The following is a 19,618-nucleotide window of genomic DNA, read 5'->3' as shown; positions in this document are numbered from 1 at the left end:
GCAGAGCAGGAGCATCTCTGAGCAAAACGCGCCTAGGTTTTAACCCAACTCCCCAGGCAGAAACAAGGTGAGTTTGGGATGGACAACTGGTTCACACAAAAATTGGGAGCAGGGGTAGGCCATTCAGCCCTTCGGGCCTGCTCCAATATTTGATAAGATCATGGCTGATCTTATTGTGAGCTTAATTCCACTTCCCTGTCTGCGTCGCCCACCCCAACCCCACCCCCTTTAACCTTTGAATCCCTTGTTGATCAAAAATCCATCTAACTCAGCCTTGAAAATATTCAATGAGCCAGTCTCCACTGCTCTCTGGGGAAGAGCATTCCACAGACTAATGACCCTCTCAAAGAAAAAGCTTCTCCTCATCTCAGTCTTAAATGGGACCCCCAATTTTTAAACTGTATCCCCGAGTTCTAAACTTTCCCACCGGGGAAGACATCGGGCCCGATTTGACCATTTTGATTCCATGTGCCGAATCTGGGCGCAGTACAGATCCGACCTTGAAATCTGCTTTCAGACGCGCCCATACGCTTTCAGCCGGCTCCAGTCCGATCTGTGTTGTGGGCGGGGCTTAGTGCTGCCGGAACGATCGGAGGTCTGAACTGCGCATGCGCAGTTCGAAAAAAATTTGAAAAAGCACGCCCGGGTCGGGAAAGAAAAAAAAAGCAGAAAGCGGAAAGAGCGGCTCTCTGATACAGATCATCCTTTGTGGGGTGGGACGGGGAGGAGGTGGGTCAGATGTAACTCTGGTGGGGGGCAAGGTGGTCCGCTGCCACTCTGTGGGCGATTGGTGGGGAGGGAGGGGGCAGGGGTGCCTGCTGCCACTCTGTGGGCGATCAGTGAGGAGGGAGGGGGCAGGGGTGTCCGCTGCCACTCTGCGGGCGATCCCTCCTCCCCACCGGAGGAACGAATCCCTCCTCCCAGAGTGGCCGCACATCCACTCCGGGAGGAGGGATTTGTTCCTCCGGTGGGGAGGAGGGATCGCTTGCAAAGTGGCAGCGGACACCCCTACCCCCTTCCCTCCCCACTGATCACCCACAGAGTGGCAGCGGACCCCCCTGTTCCCCCACCAGAGATCCATCTGCCCCCCCCCCACCAGTGAGCGATCAGGCCTCCCCCCCACCACCAGACAACGATCAGCCCTCTCGTCCCCCCCCCAGAGATATACCTGACCCGCCTCCCTCCTCCCCCCCTCCCAGAGGATGATCTGACCCGCCTCCTTCCTCCCCCCACCGAGAGGATGATCTGATCCGCCTTCCTCCTCCCCCCTCCCAGAGGATGCTCGGACCCGCCTCCCTCCTCCCCCCCGCCCCTCCCTCCCAGAGGATGATCTGGGTCAGAGAGCCGTTGCAGGCTCTGAACCCGCTTCGGAGGTTCCCCTGCAAAATAAAAATCGGCTTCTGATTTTTATCTTGCAGGTTGCTAAAAGCGCGGATCCGGAATGGAACAGAAGAAGGTAAAATGGGAATTGATTATAGAGTTGGGCGGGCGGTTCATTAAATCGATTTAAATTCATGCTAATGCATTTAAATCGTCAGGCCGCCCGATTCGGGTGCGGAACAGATCCGTACCCGAATCAGGTGTTGGTAAAGTCGCGATTTGCTCGGACGCGGGTGCAGATCGTGATAAAGGCCTCACACCTGATTTTACCGCAATTTCGCGCCCGAAAACGGGCGCAAATTGTTGGTAAAATTGGGCTCATCATCTCAGCATCCACTCTGTCAAGTCCACTCAGGATCTTGTATGTTTCAATAAAATCACTCCTGCATTTTACTAAACTCTGATGGGTGTAGGCCCAACCTGTTCATTCAGCTTTTTCTTATTAGCTAAGCTCTTCATCCCAGGAATCAGTCAAATGAACCAAATGCAATGATATCCTTTTTTGTTATGACGATTACTGAGGCCACAGGGGATCATCAGTAGATCCACCCATGGACTTCGTGGAGTACAAGCTGCCTTATTCCCCAATGGGAAGCAGCAAGCAGGGGTTTGTAAGGCTGTAGTTTTACCTGGACTGGCTTTGTAGGTCCTGAGGTGAAGACTACCTGACTGTGACTTATAGACAGCAATCAACTCGTCTCCACTCATTGTTGTACGGGGGCATGGACCAAGCCTCATGGGGAGAGATTGGCTCCAGCAGATGCGGCTCAACTGGTTGGCGATCTTCAGGCTAGACATGGGGGGCATGGATGAGGTTATCAGCAGATACCCTGGAGTTTTTCAAGAGGGCCTGGGGAAAATTGAAGGAGCCAAGTCCAAGATCTTCTTTCACCTTGATGCTGCACCTAGGTACTTCAGAGCCAGACCAGTTCCTTAATCCATGCTGGAGAAGGTGGAGGCTAAAGTAGGGCACCTCAAACTCTTGGGCAATCTGCAGATAGGGCTGCGTCTGTCATCACTGTTCTTAAACCCAACAAATCATTTCATCTTTGTGGAGACTATAAACAGTTGGTCAATCGGGTTTCCAAACTTGATAGGTACCCAATGCCCGATGGAAGATCTGAACACCAAGTTAACAGATGGCAAGATGTTCTCCAAGTTAGACATGAGCCATGCTTATCTTCAGCTTGAATTTAATGAATCTTCTCAGAAATATATGACAATCAACACGCATAAGGGACCCCAAGGGTATTCCTGTTTGCACTTCAGGGTCTCATCAGCATGTGTCATCTTCCAAAAGGTTATGGAGAACATCCTTCAAGGGCTATCCAAGGTAGCAGTATACTTAGATGACCTCTTGGTCACAGGGACTTCAGAACAGGCACACCTGGTCAAAGGTCAAAATTCAGGGCAAAGAAACTCTCAGACCACCTCAGAGCCAGGGAGTCCTTGCTGAGCTGCTCCTGACACCAGCCGTGGAAATAGCTACTGCTAGCCCTCAGCTTGAAGCTCACTCTGCATTGGCCCCTTGGGATAGTGAAGGCACAGACTCTGAGATGGAGGCTGAAGTAGTGGGCCTCCGGGCTGCAGCTGAATCTGAGGAGGAAGCTGCTTTGTAACTCTGCAATGCTCTCTCCGAAAAAGAAGGTCCTCTGTTCGATATACACCACCTGATCCAGCACCGCCTTCAACAGACCTCCGCTCAAGCACCAAAAAGAACATCCTCCCTACAGATGTGCTCGGAGAGACATGGACCAAAAGGGGTGGAATGTTATGATGACCACAATGGCCATGGGGGATCATCAATAGATCTACCCATGGGCTTCATGGAGTACAAGCTACTTTATTGAGCAAGTGGAAATTCACCCAATTGGAAGCAGCCAATTTTTATGGCTGCAACTGTACCTGGGCTAATGATGTAGGTCCCGAGATGAAGACTGCCTGACTGTAAGCTGCGGAAGCGGCCTTTTCCTTTGGTGTACATTAAAGGGTGTTGGTGACGAGAAAATTGGTGTGTGGCTGAATTACTACACTTTCTTAAGTAAGGAGACCAAAACTGTATACAGTACTCCAGATGCAGTCTCATTAAGGCTGGAGCCACACTTCATACTTTGCAATAAATACCAACACTCCATTTGCCTTCCTAATTACTTGCTGCAAACCTGCATACTAATTTTTAATAACTTTTTGACTTCAATGTTGCACATAGTTGAATGAGAAGGATGTGCTGCGTAAAATAATTCATAACCATTCAGCATGGCAGCAGTTTCATTTATAGGTTACAGCTTCTATATGTGCCCTGCTACAGTATATGGTGAACATTCAAAGCGCTCTAAGGTTGGAAGAATGCTTTGAATGAGACATCAATCGCAGATTAATAGAAGTATGGGGAAAGAGTTTGTGATCTGTAATGTGACAGATACTTCTAAGAAGCCATTGGGTTGTCTTATATTGGCATCTTTCTACAGGGTCGCCATCTTGGTTCAAATTTGAAACCAAGGCGTCTGGTTTTCATAGCAGCTGAGAATAGAAAGTCTAAGAAACCCTCAGTATCAGGAGTAAATGGTCTTGCAAGTACATACCAATCTCAATTTCAATAGGAGTTCCCATATTAAGACTCAGCAAAATTATGATTGTTTTGAAAGTTTGTCAAATTCTTTGTTTTCTTTTTCACAGGGTTTTTATGATGAAGTGGCCAATCCCTTGCTTTTGGATATTAAATTGCAATATCCAGAGAATGCCATTTCAGATTTAACTCAGGTCAATTTTAAACAGTATTACGATGGGTCTGAAATTGTCGTGGCTGGCAAGATTTCAGACAACAATCTGGATTTTCTCATAGCAGAGGTCTTTGCTCAAACTGTAAGTACTCTCTATTAATGATTCCAATTTGTTTACATTTTGGATGGGGCACAGTGGTTAGCACTGCTGTCTCACAGCGCCAGGGACCCGGGTTCAATTCCAGCCTCAGTTGACTATCTGTGTGAAGTTTGCACGTTCTCCCTGTGTCAGCATGTGTTTCCTTGGGTGCTCCAATTTCCTCCCATGGTCCAAAGATGTGCAAGTTAGGTTGATTGGCCATGCTAAATTGCCCTTTAGTATCAGGGGGATTAGCAGGGTAAATACGTGGGGTTACGAGAAGGCCTGGTGGGACTGTCCTTGGTGCAGGTTCAATGGGCCGAATGGGCTGTAGGGATTCTATGATTCTATGACTCACAGAATAAAATGAAAGTCACCAAAGTCCTAGAGGGTTATTGGCAGCTCTTTCCCATTTTTTGAGAGAAAGCTGAGGGTCACCACACCTCAGGCAAGGGGCAAGTTTGAGAAGGCAGAACCTTTATGAATAACCTCAGCCAGTATGGGAATTGAACCTGTGCTGTTGCGCTCATTTCACATCACGAACCAGCCATCCAGCCAACTGAGCTAATTGGTCTTCAAATCATAGAACATTGTAATACAGTGCAGTCAGAAGTTATTTAGCCTATTGTGCCTATGCCAACTCTTTTAAAGAACTTTTCATTTAATCTGTTTCCCTCCCTTTTTATTTTCCCTTTCCAAAAATATTTCTGTAAAATTATTTATTGACTTCCCTTTTAAATGCTATCATCACGACCTCTTCCTGGAATTGGAGGATTGTCCTAAAAATTTCATGACAAAAATCTCCTAAAATCATAGAGCGATACAGCACAAAAGATCATTTGGCCCATGCAACCTGTGATGGCTCTTTGAAAGAGCTATCCAATTCATCACATTCCCCTGCTTTTCCACATTGTCCATAATTATTTTTCATTTTCTCACCAGGATCTCACCAAGGCTCCTTCCACAGCACCTTCCATAACTGCAATCTCTACCACCGAGAAGGACAAGGGTAGGCAGCAGATGCATGGGAACACCACCACTTGCAGGGTGGCCTCCGAGTCACGCACTATCCTGACTTGGAAGTATCTTGCCATTCCTTCACTATCATTGGGTCAAAATCCTGGAACTCCCTCCCTAACAGCACTGTGAGTGTTCCTATAACATATAGACCACAGTGATTCAAGAAGGCAGCACGCCACCTCCATCTCAAGGGCAATTAGCCATGGGTAATAAATGTTGGCCCAGCTAGTGATGTCCACATCCCTTAAAGGAATATAAAGAAAATGTCCTTTTGAAGGTTATACTTAATCTACTTCCACCACCTTTTCAAGCAGCACATTCCAGATTACAACAACTCCCTGCATAAAAAATGGTTTCCTCCCTTGACGTCAGGTTCTTTTCCCAATCACTTGTTTGGTTCCTGATCCCTCTGCCACTGGCAACAATTTTTCCTAATTTACTGTATCAAAATCCTTCTGTTCTGAGAGCAACTCTGGTCTCTCCAAGTAGCCTAAATGTTTTATCAGTGGTACCGTTCTATCAAAGCTCCATCTTTAAATCTTTGTGCTAAATTTTGATGCCTAGAGTTGGTCACAGTACTCCAGCTGGGGCCTTACCAGTGTTTTATAAAGATTTGTTATTTGTTCTGGTTTGCTCCATGCTTCCATTTATTAAACCAAGAATTCCTTTTTAATAGCTTTCTTACTTGTCCTGCCACCTTCAAAGATTTGTGTTTTTGTAACCCCAGGTTTCAATCTTCCTCTCACTCATTTAAAATGGCACCGTTTAGTTTATATTGCCTCTCCTCAATCTTCCTACCAAAATGGGTCACTTAACACTTCTCCACATTAGATATAATTTGCCTTGTGTCTTCCCTTTTCTGTTACTATCCCCTTCACTGTTGACTATCTCCACGTTCTAGGTCATTTGTGAACTTTGACATTGTGTCCTGTATATACAAGTCAAAGTCATTAACATAGATCAAAATGAGCAGTGATCCTGACAGCAACCACTGGGAGGCATCTCTGTATGTTTGGCTTCACGGCAGAAAAGGATGTCAATGTCACATCATAGGAGAAGGTACAAGAGAAATTAGAGAGCAGAAAAATATATGAGGGATTTAAAAAGGTTGGCAGCACTCAAAAGTAAAAGAGTTACCCAGTCTGAGGTTGCTGAGGGAAGTAAGCATGGAAATTGTGGAAACTCTGGCTGCAATCTTCCAATCATCTTTATGTATATGAATGGAGCTAGACAAATGACCATAGAATCCCTACAGTACAGAAGGAGGCCATTCGGCCCATCAAGTCTGCACCAACCACAATCCCACTCAGGCCCTATCGCTGTAGCCCTACATATTTACCCTACTAATCCCCTGACACTAGGTTCAATTTAGCATGGCCAATCAACCTAACCTGCACACCTTTGGACTGCAGGAGAAAACCGGAGCACCCGGAGAAAGCCCACACAGACACAGGGAAAATGTGCAAACTCCATACAGATAGTGACCCGAGGTCGGAATCGAACTCAGGTCCCTGGCGCTGAAGCAACAGTGCAAACCACTATGCCACCATGCCACTCTATTCACCATGCCTCTCTACTTTCTACCCGTTAGCCAATTTTGTATCCAGGCAGAGACCACCACTTTAAATCTATGGGCTTCCATTTTGTTAACAAGTCCATGAAGTCCCCTTCTCAAGAGCAGTTACAGATGGGCAATAAATGCTGGTCATGCCAGTGACATTCACATTCCAAGTACAAATAACAAAACTTGATCAAACGCTTGTTGGAAGTCCATATACACAATATTAAATGCAAAACCCTGTTACTTCATTACAAAACTCAATAAAGTCAATCAAACACCTTTTGCCTTTAACAAATCCATGCTGCCTTTCATTTATCCACTTATAATTTTTCTAGCGTCAATAATATTTTCCCAGATTAATGTCTCCAGGCTGATTGGCCTATAATTACCCAACATATTCCATTCCCCCTACCCCCTCTTGAATATTTTTCAATCTTCCACTCCTCTGGCACCACTCCCATTTCTAAGGAGGATTGGAAGATTAGAGCTTCCAGAATTTCCATGCTACCGTCCTCAGGAACCTAAGATTCAACCAGTCCAGACTGGGTGATTCTTTTACTTTGAGCACCACCAACATTTTAAATCTCTTTTCTATATTTTTCTGTTCTCCAACTTCTCTTCTATCTTCTCCTTTAATGTGACACAGGCAGCATTATTTTTCTTCAGTAAGGCTGGATACAAGGTATTCATTTAACCCCTACCAAGTCCTCTGCCCCCACAAGAAGAGCTTTTGATCTGTAGTTATGACCACCCTTCCTTCACCACTCCATTACTTTTGATATGCTTTCAGTTCCCTTTTATGTTACGTACAAACATATGAACAAGAAGCAAGAGTAGACCCTTCAGCCCCTTGAGCCTTCTCCACCGTTTAATAAGATTATGGCTGATTTGATAATAACCTCAAATCTGCACTCCCCCTACCCCCAATAACCTATCACCCTCTTGCTTACCAAGAATCTATCCACTTCTGCCCTAAAAACATTCAAAGACTTGGTTTTCACAACCTTTTCAGGAAGAGAGTTCCGAAGACTCACGACGCACTGAGTGAAAAAAATTACCTCATCTCCATTTTAAATGGTGATGCCTTATTTTTAAATAGTGGCCCCTAGTTCTCGATTCTCCCATGAAAGGAAACATCTTCTCCACATCCATCCTAATAGGACCCCTCAAGATCTCATATGTTTCAATCAAGTACTCTCTTACTCCAGTGGATACAAACCTAGCCTGTACAACCTTTCCTCATAAGACAACTCACCCATTTCAGGTATTAGTCTGGTACTCTCAGAACTGCTTCCAACACATTTACATCTTTCCTTAAAGAAGGTGACCAATGCTGCAGATAGTACTCCAGATGTGATCTCACTAAAGCCCTGTACAACTGAAGCATAACCTCCCTACTTTTGTATTCAATCTTAAGCACTACTCTGTTCTCATGTACTCTTTTTATTCTTTCAAGCATGTGGGCTAGGCCAACATTTGTTGCCCATCCCTAATTACCCTTGAGAAAGTGATGGTGAGCTGCCTTCTTGAACCACGATGTGGAGATGCCGGCGTTGGACTGGGGTAAACACAGTAAGAAGTTTAACAACACCAGGTTAAAGTCCAACAGGTTTATTTGGTAGCAAAAGCCACACAAGCTTTCGAGGCTCTAAGCCCCTTCTTCAGGTGAGTGAGAATTCTGTTCACAAACAGAACTTATAAAGACACAGACTCAATTTACATGAATAATGGTTGGAATGCGAATACTTACAACTAATCCAGTCTTCCATTGTTTTGTTTCTTAAAGACTGGATTAGTTGTAAGTATTCGCATTCCAACCATTATTCATGTAAATTGAGTCTGTGTCTTTATAAGTTCTGTTTGTGAACAGAATTCCCACTCACCTGAAGAAGGGGCTTAGAGCCTCGAAAGCTTGTGTGGCTTTTGCTACCAAATAAACCTGTTGGACTTTAACCTGGTGTTGTTAAACTTCTTACTGTGCTTGAACCACTGCAGTCCATGTGGTGTAGGTCCATTCACGAAGGAATGGTAATGTAGTTTCAAGTCAGGATGATGTGTGGCTTGGAGAGGAACTTGCAGGTGATGTTCCTATGCATTTGCTGCCCTTGTGATCCTAGATGGTAGTGGTTGTGGGTTTGGAAGGTGCTGTCGAAGGAGCCTTGGTGAGTTGCTGCAGTGCATCTTGTAGATGGTACACACTGCTGCCACTGTTTGTCCACATTATTTCCTTTTCCAGTTCTCCTCTGCACTTTGCATAACCAGCTTAGTTTTATACTGAATTAGTACCCTGACATTTACCTTAAGCTTCCCTTTTGCACTTTAATTTCTATCTCATGAACGATTCAGGGCTAGATTTGGTAGTGTTTGCTTTTCCCACTCATGGGAACATGTTTAATCTGTACCCAAAGTATCTACTTTTGTTTTATTTATTGATCTGGTTATCTATTTATCTATTTATTTGTTTGTCTGTTTTGGGTTCTGCAAGGCCGGTGGGTTTAAGATCTCATTACAGCTTTGGTCTAAACCTGGATAAAAGAGATGAATTCCAAGGGTGAGGCAACGTTTGACTGAGTGTGGCATCCAGGAGCCCTGGCAAAATTGAAGTCAATGAAAATGGGGAAAACCTTCTGCTGGTTGTAGTTGGCTGGAAGCCAAACATCTCAGCCCAGGACTTTGTAATAAAGTATTATCTGTTCACATTATATATTTACAAATCCTATCAATTTTTGTGGTTCAGAAGAATGAAAATAATTAATGTGTGCTTTATGCCTAACATTTAATAGCAAAAATGTTAAAATTAACAGTATCGGGGCGGCACGGTGGCACAGTGGTTGGCACTGCTGTCTTACAGCACCAGGGACCCAGGTTCAATTCCGGCCTCGGTCACTGTCTGTGTGGAGTTTGCACGTTCTCCCTGTGTCTGCGTGGGTTTCCTCCAGGTGCTGCAGTTTTCCCCCACAGTCCAAAAATGTGCGGGTTAGGTTGGTTGGCCGTATTAAATTGCCCCTAGTGTCAGGGGGATTAGAAGGGATCTGAGGGATTATGGGTATAGGGCCTTGGTGGGCTTGTGGTTGGTACAGACGGGAATGGCTTCCTTCTGCACTGTAGGGATTCAATGCTTTTTAAAAGATCATTAACTACAAATTTTCCACAGAATCCCTATAGTGCAGAAGGAGACCATTCGGCCCATCAAGTCTACACCGACAACAGTCCCATCGCAGGCCCTATCCCCACAAACCTATACATTTACCCCGCTAATCCCTCTAACCTCTACATCCCGGGACACTAAGGGACAATTTAGCATGGCCAATTAAATGAACCCGCTCAACTTTGGACTGTGGGAGGAAACCAGAGCACCCAGAGGGAACCCACGCAGACACGGGGAGAATGTGCAAACTCCACAAAGACAGTGACCCAAGCCAGGAACCGAACCCAGGCTGCGAGGCAGCAGTGCTAACCACTGTGCCACCGTGCGAGCTTACTATCACGGAACAAGGAAGTGTCACGTAGAGAGTTCAGCCACACTCCTTATTTTCCAACAGGCTAATGAACAGCTAACTCTACAAACTGAAGTGAAGGTACCAGAAGCTGAAAATATCACTCAGCAGCAGCAATACATTTTTGGTGATTTCACTGAGCGACTGTGGGCTTATTTGACCATACAACAGCTCTTAGAGAAGCGGTAAAGTGACAAGAGTTTTCTGCCTATGAGCTTGGAATGTAGAAATGTAATTTATGTACAAACAGTGATTTGTATCATGTCCGATCCATCAGCATCTGAAAGGCAGGTTAATGTTTTGCTATAAACTCTTCATCATCCTCTATTTTTACTAACTATCGCTGCACTAGTGCAAAATGGCTAAATAACCATTCCAGTTTAATTATCGATTTTGATTACTTGTAGAGGAATATCACGTAAACAGTTAAACATATAGTTAAAATATACTTAAACAGTTAAACATGAAGTTAAACAGAAAGCACTCTTTCTGGTTGTATCACAGCTTGGTATAGCTCCTGCTCTGCCCAAGACCACAAGGAATTACAAAAGGTCGTGAATGTAGCCCAATCCATCACACAAACCAGCCTCCCATTCATTGGCTCTGTCTACACTTCCCGCTGCCTCAGCAAAGCAGCCTGCATAATTAAGGACACCACACACCCCGGACATTCTTTCTTCCACCTTCTTCCTTCGGGAAAAAGATACAAAAGTCTGAGGTCACGTACCAACCGACTCATGAACAGCTTCTTCCCTGCTGCTGTCAGACTTTTGAATGGACTTACCTTGCATTAAGTTGATCTTTCTCTACACCCTAGCTATGACTGTAACACTACATTCTGCACTCTCTCATTTCCTTCTCTATGAATGGTACGTTTTGTCTGTATAGCGTGCAAGAATACTTTTCACTCTATGTTAATACATTTGACAATAATAAATCAAATCAAAATCAAACATGCAGGAACATTGTTTAAATGGCAGTACAAGTATAGTAAGAAGTCTCACAACACCAGGTTAAAGTCCAACAGGTTTATTTGGTAGCAAAATCCACTAGCTTTCGGAGCGCTGCTCCGAAGTGGGAGTTCTTGTTCACAAACAGGGCATATAAAGACACAAACTCAATTTACAAGATAATGGTTGGAATGCAAATCTTTACAGGTAATCAAGTCTTAAAGGTACAGACAATGTGAGTGGAGAGAGGGTTAAGCACAGGTTAAAGAGATGTGTATTGTCTCCAGACCGGACAGTTAGTGAGATTTTGCAAGCCCAGGCAAGTCGTGGGGGTTACAGATAATGTGACATGAACCCAAGATCCCGGTTGAGGCCGTCCTCATGTGTGCGGAACTTGGCTATCAGTCTCTGCTCAGCAACTCTGTGCTGTCGTGTGTTGTGAAGGTCGCCTTGGAGAACGCGTGCCTGGGCTTGCAAAATCTCACTAACTGTCCTGGCTGGAGATAATACACATCTCTTTAACCTGTGCTTAATGCTCTCTCCATCACATTGTCTGTACCTTTAAGACTTGATTACCTGTAAAGATCCGCATTCCAACCATTGTTTTGTAAATTGAGTTTGTGTCTTTATATGCCCTGTTTGTGAACCGAACTCCCACTTACCTGACGAAGGAGCAGCGCTCCGAAAGCTAGTGGATTTTGCAACCAAATAAACCTGTTGGACTTTAACCTGGTGTTGTGAGACTTCTTACTGTGTTTACCCCAGTCCAACGTCGGCATCTCCACATCAGTACAAGTATATACAGCACTGGATAAGAATATGATACAAAATTAATTGCTACTAATTGTTATATTCAGGGTTTCTGCAGAAACTAATGAAAAGAAAAACCTAACAGATCGAATCCTGGAGCTTTCACTCAAATACAGCTTTGTAACTCCTTTAACATCAATGGTCGTCACAAAACCAGAGGAAAAGAAGAATGACACCTTTGTGGCTGACAAACCGCCAGAAGATGGTAATGTTTGAATAAAACTACATTTCATTAAATTTTGATTTTGCAATTGACATTCACCTTCTTTATAGGTCAACAGGTTTGATTAAACAGGATTGATTTTAAAAGATGTATGTTTTACTAATATGCAGACTTCATCTTTCAATTAATTATTAATGACAGTTCTCTGCAGCCCTAAAACTAAAAGTAACTGTGTTAAAATGAATAAACTTTTTTTAAAAATCAAAAATTAAATTGACAAATTAATTAACGTCTGAACAAATTGGGATTTTTCTTATGACTATCAAAGGCAGCTAAGAGTTTTAATTGTATTGAAGGACATTAGTTGGTGATCCATGAAATTCTTTAAAAGCAAACACAGTATTTTAACATGAAAAAAAATTATACTGTGAAAAATGCAGTTGTGTTATTAGGCAATAATGTTCATATTCTGTGCTGAGGGCCATTGAAAAGATATTAGTAGAGCATGAATCCCTGGTCTGGGGGAATATAGGAGTACAGGTTCAAATACAAGTCAGGGAGGCCGACCCAGGAGCGAGTGAGGAGTTGTAGGCAGATCTGGCACAGGTTTGCCTTCTCTGATCCAGATAAAAGGCAGGGCTTCATTTGAAAGGTAGGTCGTTAGGGGTGAAATCCCTGTGCCGAGAAGAAGATGCCTTCACAGGTGAGTGTTAAAGTGGTAAATATTGTCCAACTGTTAGCTGACTCTGGATCAAATGGCCCATTATGGCTTTCCCTATGGGAACGCATTGCCTAATCAAAGTGTACTGTACTGAACCATTGAAAGCATGGAGTGGTTTGTTAAGACACTGCCATGGAAATGGCATATGTTGCAACCACTACCTGGTACAGATATTGTGCAGTCATAACTGCCAAGAGTCAGAGTGTGGATGAATGGTGAACATTGCCATGCTCATTATCCCATCAACTTGTCCTCTTGCCACCCATCTAACAGGACGTGCCCGCACAGTTGACCCTTGATCAGGTCCTTTACAGCTGTGCATGGTGTGGCTAAGAGTGAGGAAATCAGTACTGCTCCCTAGGCACAGCATGCTATCTTGGATTACAGTCACAACACACACAGCACCAAGCATTTGCACAGAGCTATTTTCTTCACCAAACCTTCCCAATAATGATTGGTGATCTGGAAAAAAATAGTGCATGTAAACACAAAAATGAATGAGAGCATTGTAATCAGAATGGCTCACAACCCTTTTCACCTTACATTTTTATTGACAAAATGTAACATAGAGGAGAGTAAGAAGTCTCACAACATCAGGTTAAAGTCCAACAGGTGACCATTTACTCACCTGATGAAGGAGCAGTGCTCCGAAAGCTCGTGATTCCAAATAAAAACTTGTTGGACTTAAACCTGGTGTAGTGAGACTTCTTACTGTGCCCACCCCAGTCCAATGCCAGCATCCCCACATCGTGGACACAAAGGAGACATAAGGGAGGGGATGGGTCCAGCGGCCCCAATCTTTTCTGACCTCCAACCCATCCCTCACTTTCTAGTTTTCCCCACCTGCTACAAGCGCCGCCCCCCCCCCCTTCCAACAGCATAAAACCCACCACATTTCTACATTATACAGACTCGAAACATTAACTCTGTTTCTCTTTGCACAGATGCTGCTAGACCTGCTGAGTATTTCCAGCATTTTCTGTTTTTACTGCACCTGTGGCAAAGGCCACAGCTCACTGTCTCTGAGACTCTCCACTGGGATGGAAGCCTTGGTCTCTGTCTTCCTCTGACTGTGTCTGTACTTTGTATATATTTTCCATTGTTTCGATCACATTCCTTGCCTCACAAAGCACTTTTGTTGTTATACCTCACTGGACTGAACTCTAATTCTGTCTCATTATTGTTGATTTTAACTGACTGAAATCGATGATAATCGGGCTGTGATGACTTCAATTTGGTAGACTTGGTGCAGAATTAAAGCAGCCATTCTGCCTGCTGTTTATTTTGAATTAATGTTAATTACAATTCAGTTGAGATCCGTGGTCAGCAATACAGCTTAAAGTCCAAAGCATGGGCTGGGATTTAACATGACCCAGTGGCTGGAAAGTCAGGGGCAAGTTTCTGGTCTTGGAAACCACGATTCCAATTGGCTGAAGTTGTAACTTATATCCGTCTGAGGCGACATGCCTCACCTCCAAGAGCTGTTGGCCAATCAGAGGGCAGCTCTTCAGGCCCAGACCACAGGCAGCCTGAAAAACCCTGGCTTATTTTTTTAGATACATCAAAGTTACCATTGTACATCTGATATTCTATCTCCCTCTTGTTCTTTCTCTTCCTTTCTCTCTGCATGTCTCCTGCACGGTGGCACAGTGGTTAGCACTGCTGCCTCACAGCACCAGAGACCCAGGTTCAATTCTCGGCTTGGGTCACTTTCTGTGCAGAGTTTGCACGTTCTCCCTGTGTCTGCGTGGGTTTCCTCCGGGTGCTCCAGTTTCCTTCCACAGTCCAAAAGATGTGCTGGTTAGGTGCATTGGCCATGCTAGATTCTCCCTCAGTGTACCCGAACAGGTGTTGGAGTGTGACAACTCGGGGATTTTCACAGTAACTGGGAGCCTACTTGTGACAATAATAAATAAACTAAAATTTAAACTGCATATTTTGAGCTTTCTCTTCCTCTTGTCTACCATAGGCTAGAAACTACAAATAAATTGATATACTTTATAAGGCACATAATACTTTTTAAAACTTTCTTACAGTTGCATCCAACAGTCTGTGGATACATGCTAGATACATGCTAGACACAGATCTTTAAAAAATGTTACAGATATATCTTTTCTTTTTCAGCAACTTTCGGGAGACAGCAAATACAGCAAAATGCACCAAGATATGCACATCGTAAGTTTTTGTAAACCAATTTTGAAGTGCATCTGAGAAAGTGATAAACGGCTATTCCAGTGTGAGAGATTCTTTATCAAATCAAATATTTGAAGGAAGTAAATGATTTCAAGCCATTGCCACCTCATTTACCAGAGTGTTAGAGATTGGGTCTGGTAGCTCCACACGCAGGAGAAGCAGATGCCAGAATGGGAAAGAAAGAATTCATGCCAATGAGTGAAAATAAAAATGCCAGTGAAAGCAGGAAACAACCAAGAGATAGAGTCATGGGGAAGAATTTGCCCGTTCCACCTGCCACGGGAATCGTAGCAGGCAGGGGCAGATCATGCAAAGGTCCGTTGGCCTCGGGCGGATCTTGGGTCGAGCATGGCCGAAAAACCCAGCACATTGAGGCGTACAGTGCAGAATAGGCCCTTCGGCCCATCGAAGATGGAAGAATGCGCATTATATCACACATCCACAGAAGTCCTAGTTGCATGCTGATTCCTTAAAATTGTAATGGTTATGTGATGAAGGGAGATTTATGTGTAGCTAGATTGTAACTTTAACACATGGAATATGAAGAATAGGTTGGGGGAGGGGTGGAAATGGAAAGAGGTACATCATACTGTTGATGGAAGAGGGGAAGAGAATGTTTGGAGGCAAGTCTCTGAGAGTTCCGTTATTTTAACTACATTCAAAGTTATATAATGTTTCAATTAAATTATGAGCTGTTAGCTCAGGAATGCAGAGACATCAGGAAAAAAAAACACAATTAAGGCAAATTGAACAAATGGATCAGTCCGTTGTGTGGTACTTTCTGGTCATCAGTTGTAATGTGGCAAATGTCCTTCAATTTCTGCCGTTTGCACAGTTCTCACTTTTGCCATTAACCACTTGCAAAGTGAAGCAAAGTGTTTTAGTTCATTGTATTTAACCAATGTAATATTTGATTGGTAACTTGCAGAAAAGTGGTTTAAAGGAAAAGATTGAGAAGGGCGAGGACATGGAGAGATTTGAAAGCAAGGACGCAAATTTTAAAATCAGTTACATGTGAAACCACTCATATTTTTAACTGGCACACCTAATAAGCATACTTATTCCTAGAAGATATTGCAAGGAGATTCAGCAATGTACTTGAAGCAACTTTAGTTATTTGGTTATGTTATGATTCAGGTCAGAAACAAAATTTAAAAGTTTTTATGAAGCCCGCCTGGATCATGAAGTTTTGCCTCTTGAATTTGGCTAGGATAAGCATGATATGTTTCACTTCAGTTTTGAATCAAATGACCCACTCGGGAGCTTTTATCAAACAAAGTTTATTTAAGGATATATTTAACATGTACAGTAAGAAAATTAGCAAGAACGCTTATCAATTACTAACAAGAAACAGACCAACCACTATAATGTACAACCCTTAGCAAATATATCGGATGTGTTCCAATCAAACCAGTCCCATAGACAAAAGACCCTTTTCGCAGGTTTAACACAGCAAAGACTAATGCTCACATGATAATGGACTTGAGACCTTTGGATGAAGTCTGCAGTTCTCTGGATAGACTCAGAACAGTTTGAAGTCAGAACAGCTTCCCAAAACATCAGGGACTTTAGGCAAGTCACAAACAGCCAATTCCCCTCTTCAGAAAGGCAAGACGTTGCTTTCAGCTAACCAGCAGAATTTGCAAAACCAGAGAGAGAGAGAAACTTTTCAGCTTGATGTCCCTTCTAAAACTAAAATTCAAATTTACAGCTCCAAACTGAAAATGAAAAAAAATCCCTATCACCTGACCTGCCAACTAGTTTTCTCCTAACAATGCAGAGTCATAAACATCCCAGTAAAAATAAACAAACCCCTGTTTAAGCAGCAATAAAAAGACTCGTATGTAGCTTGGCAACAATGAGAAAAACAAACTGAGGCTGTGAGCTGAGAAACACTGAAGCTGTGAGAGCTGCAGAGATCATGATTTAAAAAGAACCCTTCCTGAAGGTAAACTAACATCACAGTTACACAATAATTTTCATCTTTTTTTCAGCAGGGGGACGTGCTTTCGCTTCTGGTAAGACACAACTTAAGCATTTATTCTTTATATAGTTGTATTAATAAACCTTTCAGCCATGTATATTTACATATAAAATTAATGGACACGAAAAGACCAGGTGATCCATCAGGATTGCCCACACTCAGGAGTACCAGAGCTTCATGTTTAAACCCTTTCTCCCTTTCTCCATCCCTGCAGCCATGTAATGGCTTGGGAAAGGCAACGGAGAAAAAAATCCAGGACTAATTAGGTAAAAATGCAAAGCAAAATTCCTCTCCATTCTCTTCAGTCCAGGAGATCATGTGGACAAATCTGTGAAGACATTTAGGCCGGGATGTTCCAGCCTTGCCGCAGCAGATGCAGTGAGCCAGCCAAAATGCCATTGACTTTGGTAACACTGGTAAATCCCGTCAGCAGGAGGGACTGGGAAATCCCTCCGTTAGCTCAAGATGGTGCAATGTGTGTCCCAGTGCAGATTCATTCCAGCTCACTCTTGAAGGCATTCAGATGGTCAACAGCTGCCACACCAGCTAGCTTACTGGCGAACTACTCTTTAGGAAAAGAAGCACTGCCTAACATATGGCCTGTCCCCAGTCTTATATAGTTTACCCACATCTCCCTCATCCAATAAGCTGGAATAATCTGTGAAAAGGGATTTTATAAACTCTATATGGCTAACTCCAAGTCTAATATGTTAACGTCCAAGAAACAGCAAAGACTAATGCTCACATGATACTGGACTTGAGACCTTTGGATGAAGTCTGCAGTTCTCTGGATAGACTCAGAACAGTTTGAAGTCAGAACAGCTTCTCAAAACACCAGGGACTTTAGGCAAGTCACAAACAGCCAATTCCCCTCTTCAGAAAGGCAAGACGTTGCTTTCAGCTAACCAGCAGAATTTGCAAAACCAGAGAGAGAGAAACGTCCAAGAAGCCTCAGTCCAAAGATGTGCAGGTTAGGTTGATTGGCATGCTAAAAATTGCCCTTCGTGTCCTGAGATGTGTAGGTTAGAGGGATTAGTGGATAAATATGTAGGGATATGGGGGTAGGGCCTGGGTGGGATTGTGGTCGGTGCAGACTCGATGGGCCGAATGGCCTCTTTCTGTACTGTAGGGTTTCTATGATTCTATGATTTCTATGTAAATAGGCCAATCCTTGAGCCTATTTGAATACTGAATGTTCTTTAAGGCAGGAATGAAACTGTGGCTGTCCTTTTCCAAGACCATTATTTCGTCCATCATGTGCGGGATCAAAACTCGGCACAGTACTTCAGATAGTCTCACCTGTGACCCATATTGTGACAAAATTGTCCTTTGAGTTGTACCTCATAATTCCATTAATAAAATCCAATGTCCTGTCACCTTTAGCTACAATTTCTCTACATTGCAACTGAATTGATCTGTGCTCCATGACACCAATATTTTTTTCTCCTTCAACCTGTGTTCCCTGCAAATGATATGTGTATACTGTGTTGGCCTGACAAAGATGCATGTCATTGCATTTATCGAGATTTGCCATTGTGTAATCTGTTTCCTTAGCATATTTTAATCTCTGCATTTGATTGCAATTTTCTCATGCCTTATCACTTGCACAGATTTTGGCGTCATCAGCAAACTTATTGGCCACATGCCCAACGATGTGGAGATGCCGGCGTTGGACTGGGGTAAGCACAGTAAGAAGTCTCACAACACCAGGTTAAAGTCCAACAGGTTTATTTGGCAGCACTAGCTTTTAGAGCCCCAAGCCCCTTCTTCAGATGAGTGAGGACTCGTGTTCACAAACAGGGCATATAAAGACACAAACTCAATTTACAAGATAATGGGTGGAATGCGAGTCTTTACAGGTAATCAAGTCTTAAAGGTACAGACAATGTGAGTGGAGAGAGGGTTAAGCACAGGTTAAAGAAATGCGTACTGTCTCCAGCCAGGACAGTTAGTGAGATTTTGCAAGCCCAGGCAAGTCGTGGAGGTTACAGATAGTGTGACATGAACCCAAGATCCTGGTTGAGGCTGTCCTCATGTGTGTGGAACTTGGCTATCAGTCTCTGCTCAGCGATTCTGCGTTGTCGTGTGTCATGAAGGCCGCCTTGGAGAACGCTTACCCGAAGATCAGAGGCTGAATGCCCATGACTGCTGAAGTGTTCCCTGATTGGAAGGGAACACTCCTGCCTGGTGATTGTTGAACGGTGTTCATTCATTCGTTGTCATAGCGTCTGCATGGTCTCACCAATGTACCATGCCTCGGGACATCCTTTCCTGCAGCATATCAGGTAGACAACGTTGGCCGAGTTGCAAGGGTATGTACCGTGTACCTGGTGGATGGTGTTCTCATGTGAGATGATGGCATCCATGTCGATGATCCGGCACGTCTTGCAGAGGTTGCTGTGGCAGGGTTGTGTGATGTCGTGGTCACAGTTCTCCTGAAGGCTGGGTAGTTTGCTGCGGTCAATGGTCTGTTTGAGGTT

At 43.7% G+C, this 19,618-nt stretch overlaps 1 protein-coding gene across 3 annotated transcripts in view; it reads left to right on the top strand.

The window, feature by feature from the left end:
- Positions 1–19,618, top strand: part of LOC144491658 (inter-alpha-trypsin inhibitor heavy chain H3-like) — a 54,400-nt gene that overhangs the window by 20,537 nt on the left and 14,245 nt on the right. The window contains exons 13-18 of one of the 3 annotated variants that reach the window (XM_078209805.1): positions 4,057–4,242; positions 10,363–10,502; positions 12,125–12,282; positions 15,086–15,136; positions 17,149–17,172; positions 18,749–18,817. In XM_078209805.1, coding sequence (XP_078065931.1) covers positions 4,057–4,242; positions 10,363–10,502; positions 12,125–12,282; positions 15,086–15,136; positions 17,149–17,172; positions 18,749–18,817 — 628 coding nt within the window. The remainder of the gene's footprint in view (positions 1–4,056; positions 4,243–10,362; positions 10,503–12,124; positions 12,283–15,085; positions 15,137–17,148; positions 17,173–18,748; positions 18,818–19,618) is intronic. The other 2 variants (XM_078209808.1, XM_078209806.1) reach the window with 2 other exon arrangements.

The sequence above is a fragment of the Mustelus asterias genome, chromosome 3 (assembly GCF_964213995.1).
Source record: "Mustelus asterias chromosome 3, sMusAst1.hap1.1, whole genome shotgun sequence".
NCBI lineage: Eukaryota > Metazoa > Chordata > Chondrichthyes > Carcharhiniformes > Triakidae > Mustelus > Mustelus asterias.
The sequence above is the reverse complement of the archived record's forward strand: the minus strand, read 5'-3'. Positions and strand labels throughout refer to the sequence as shown.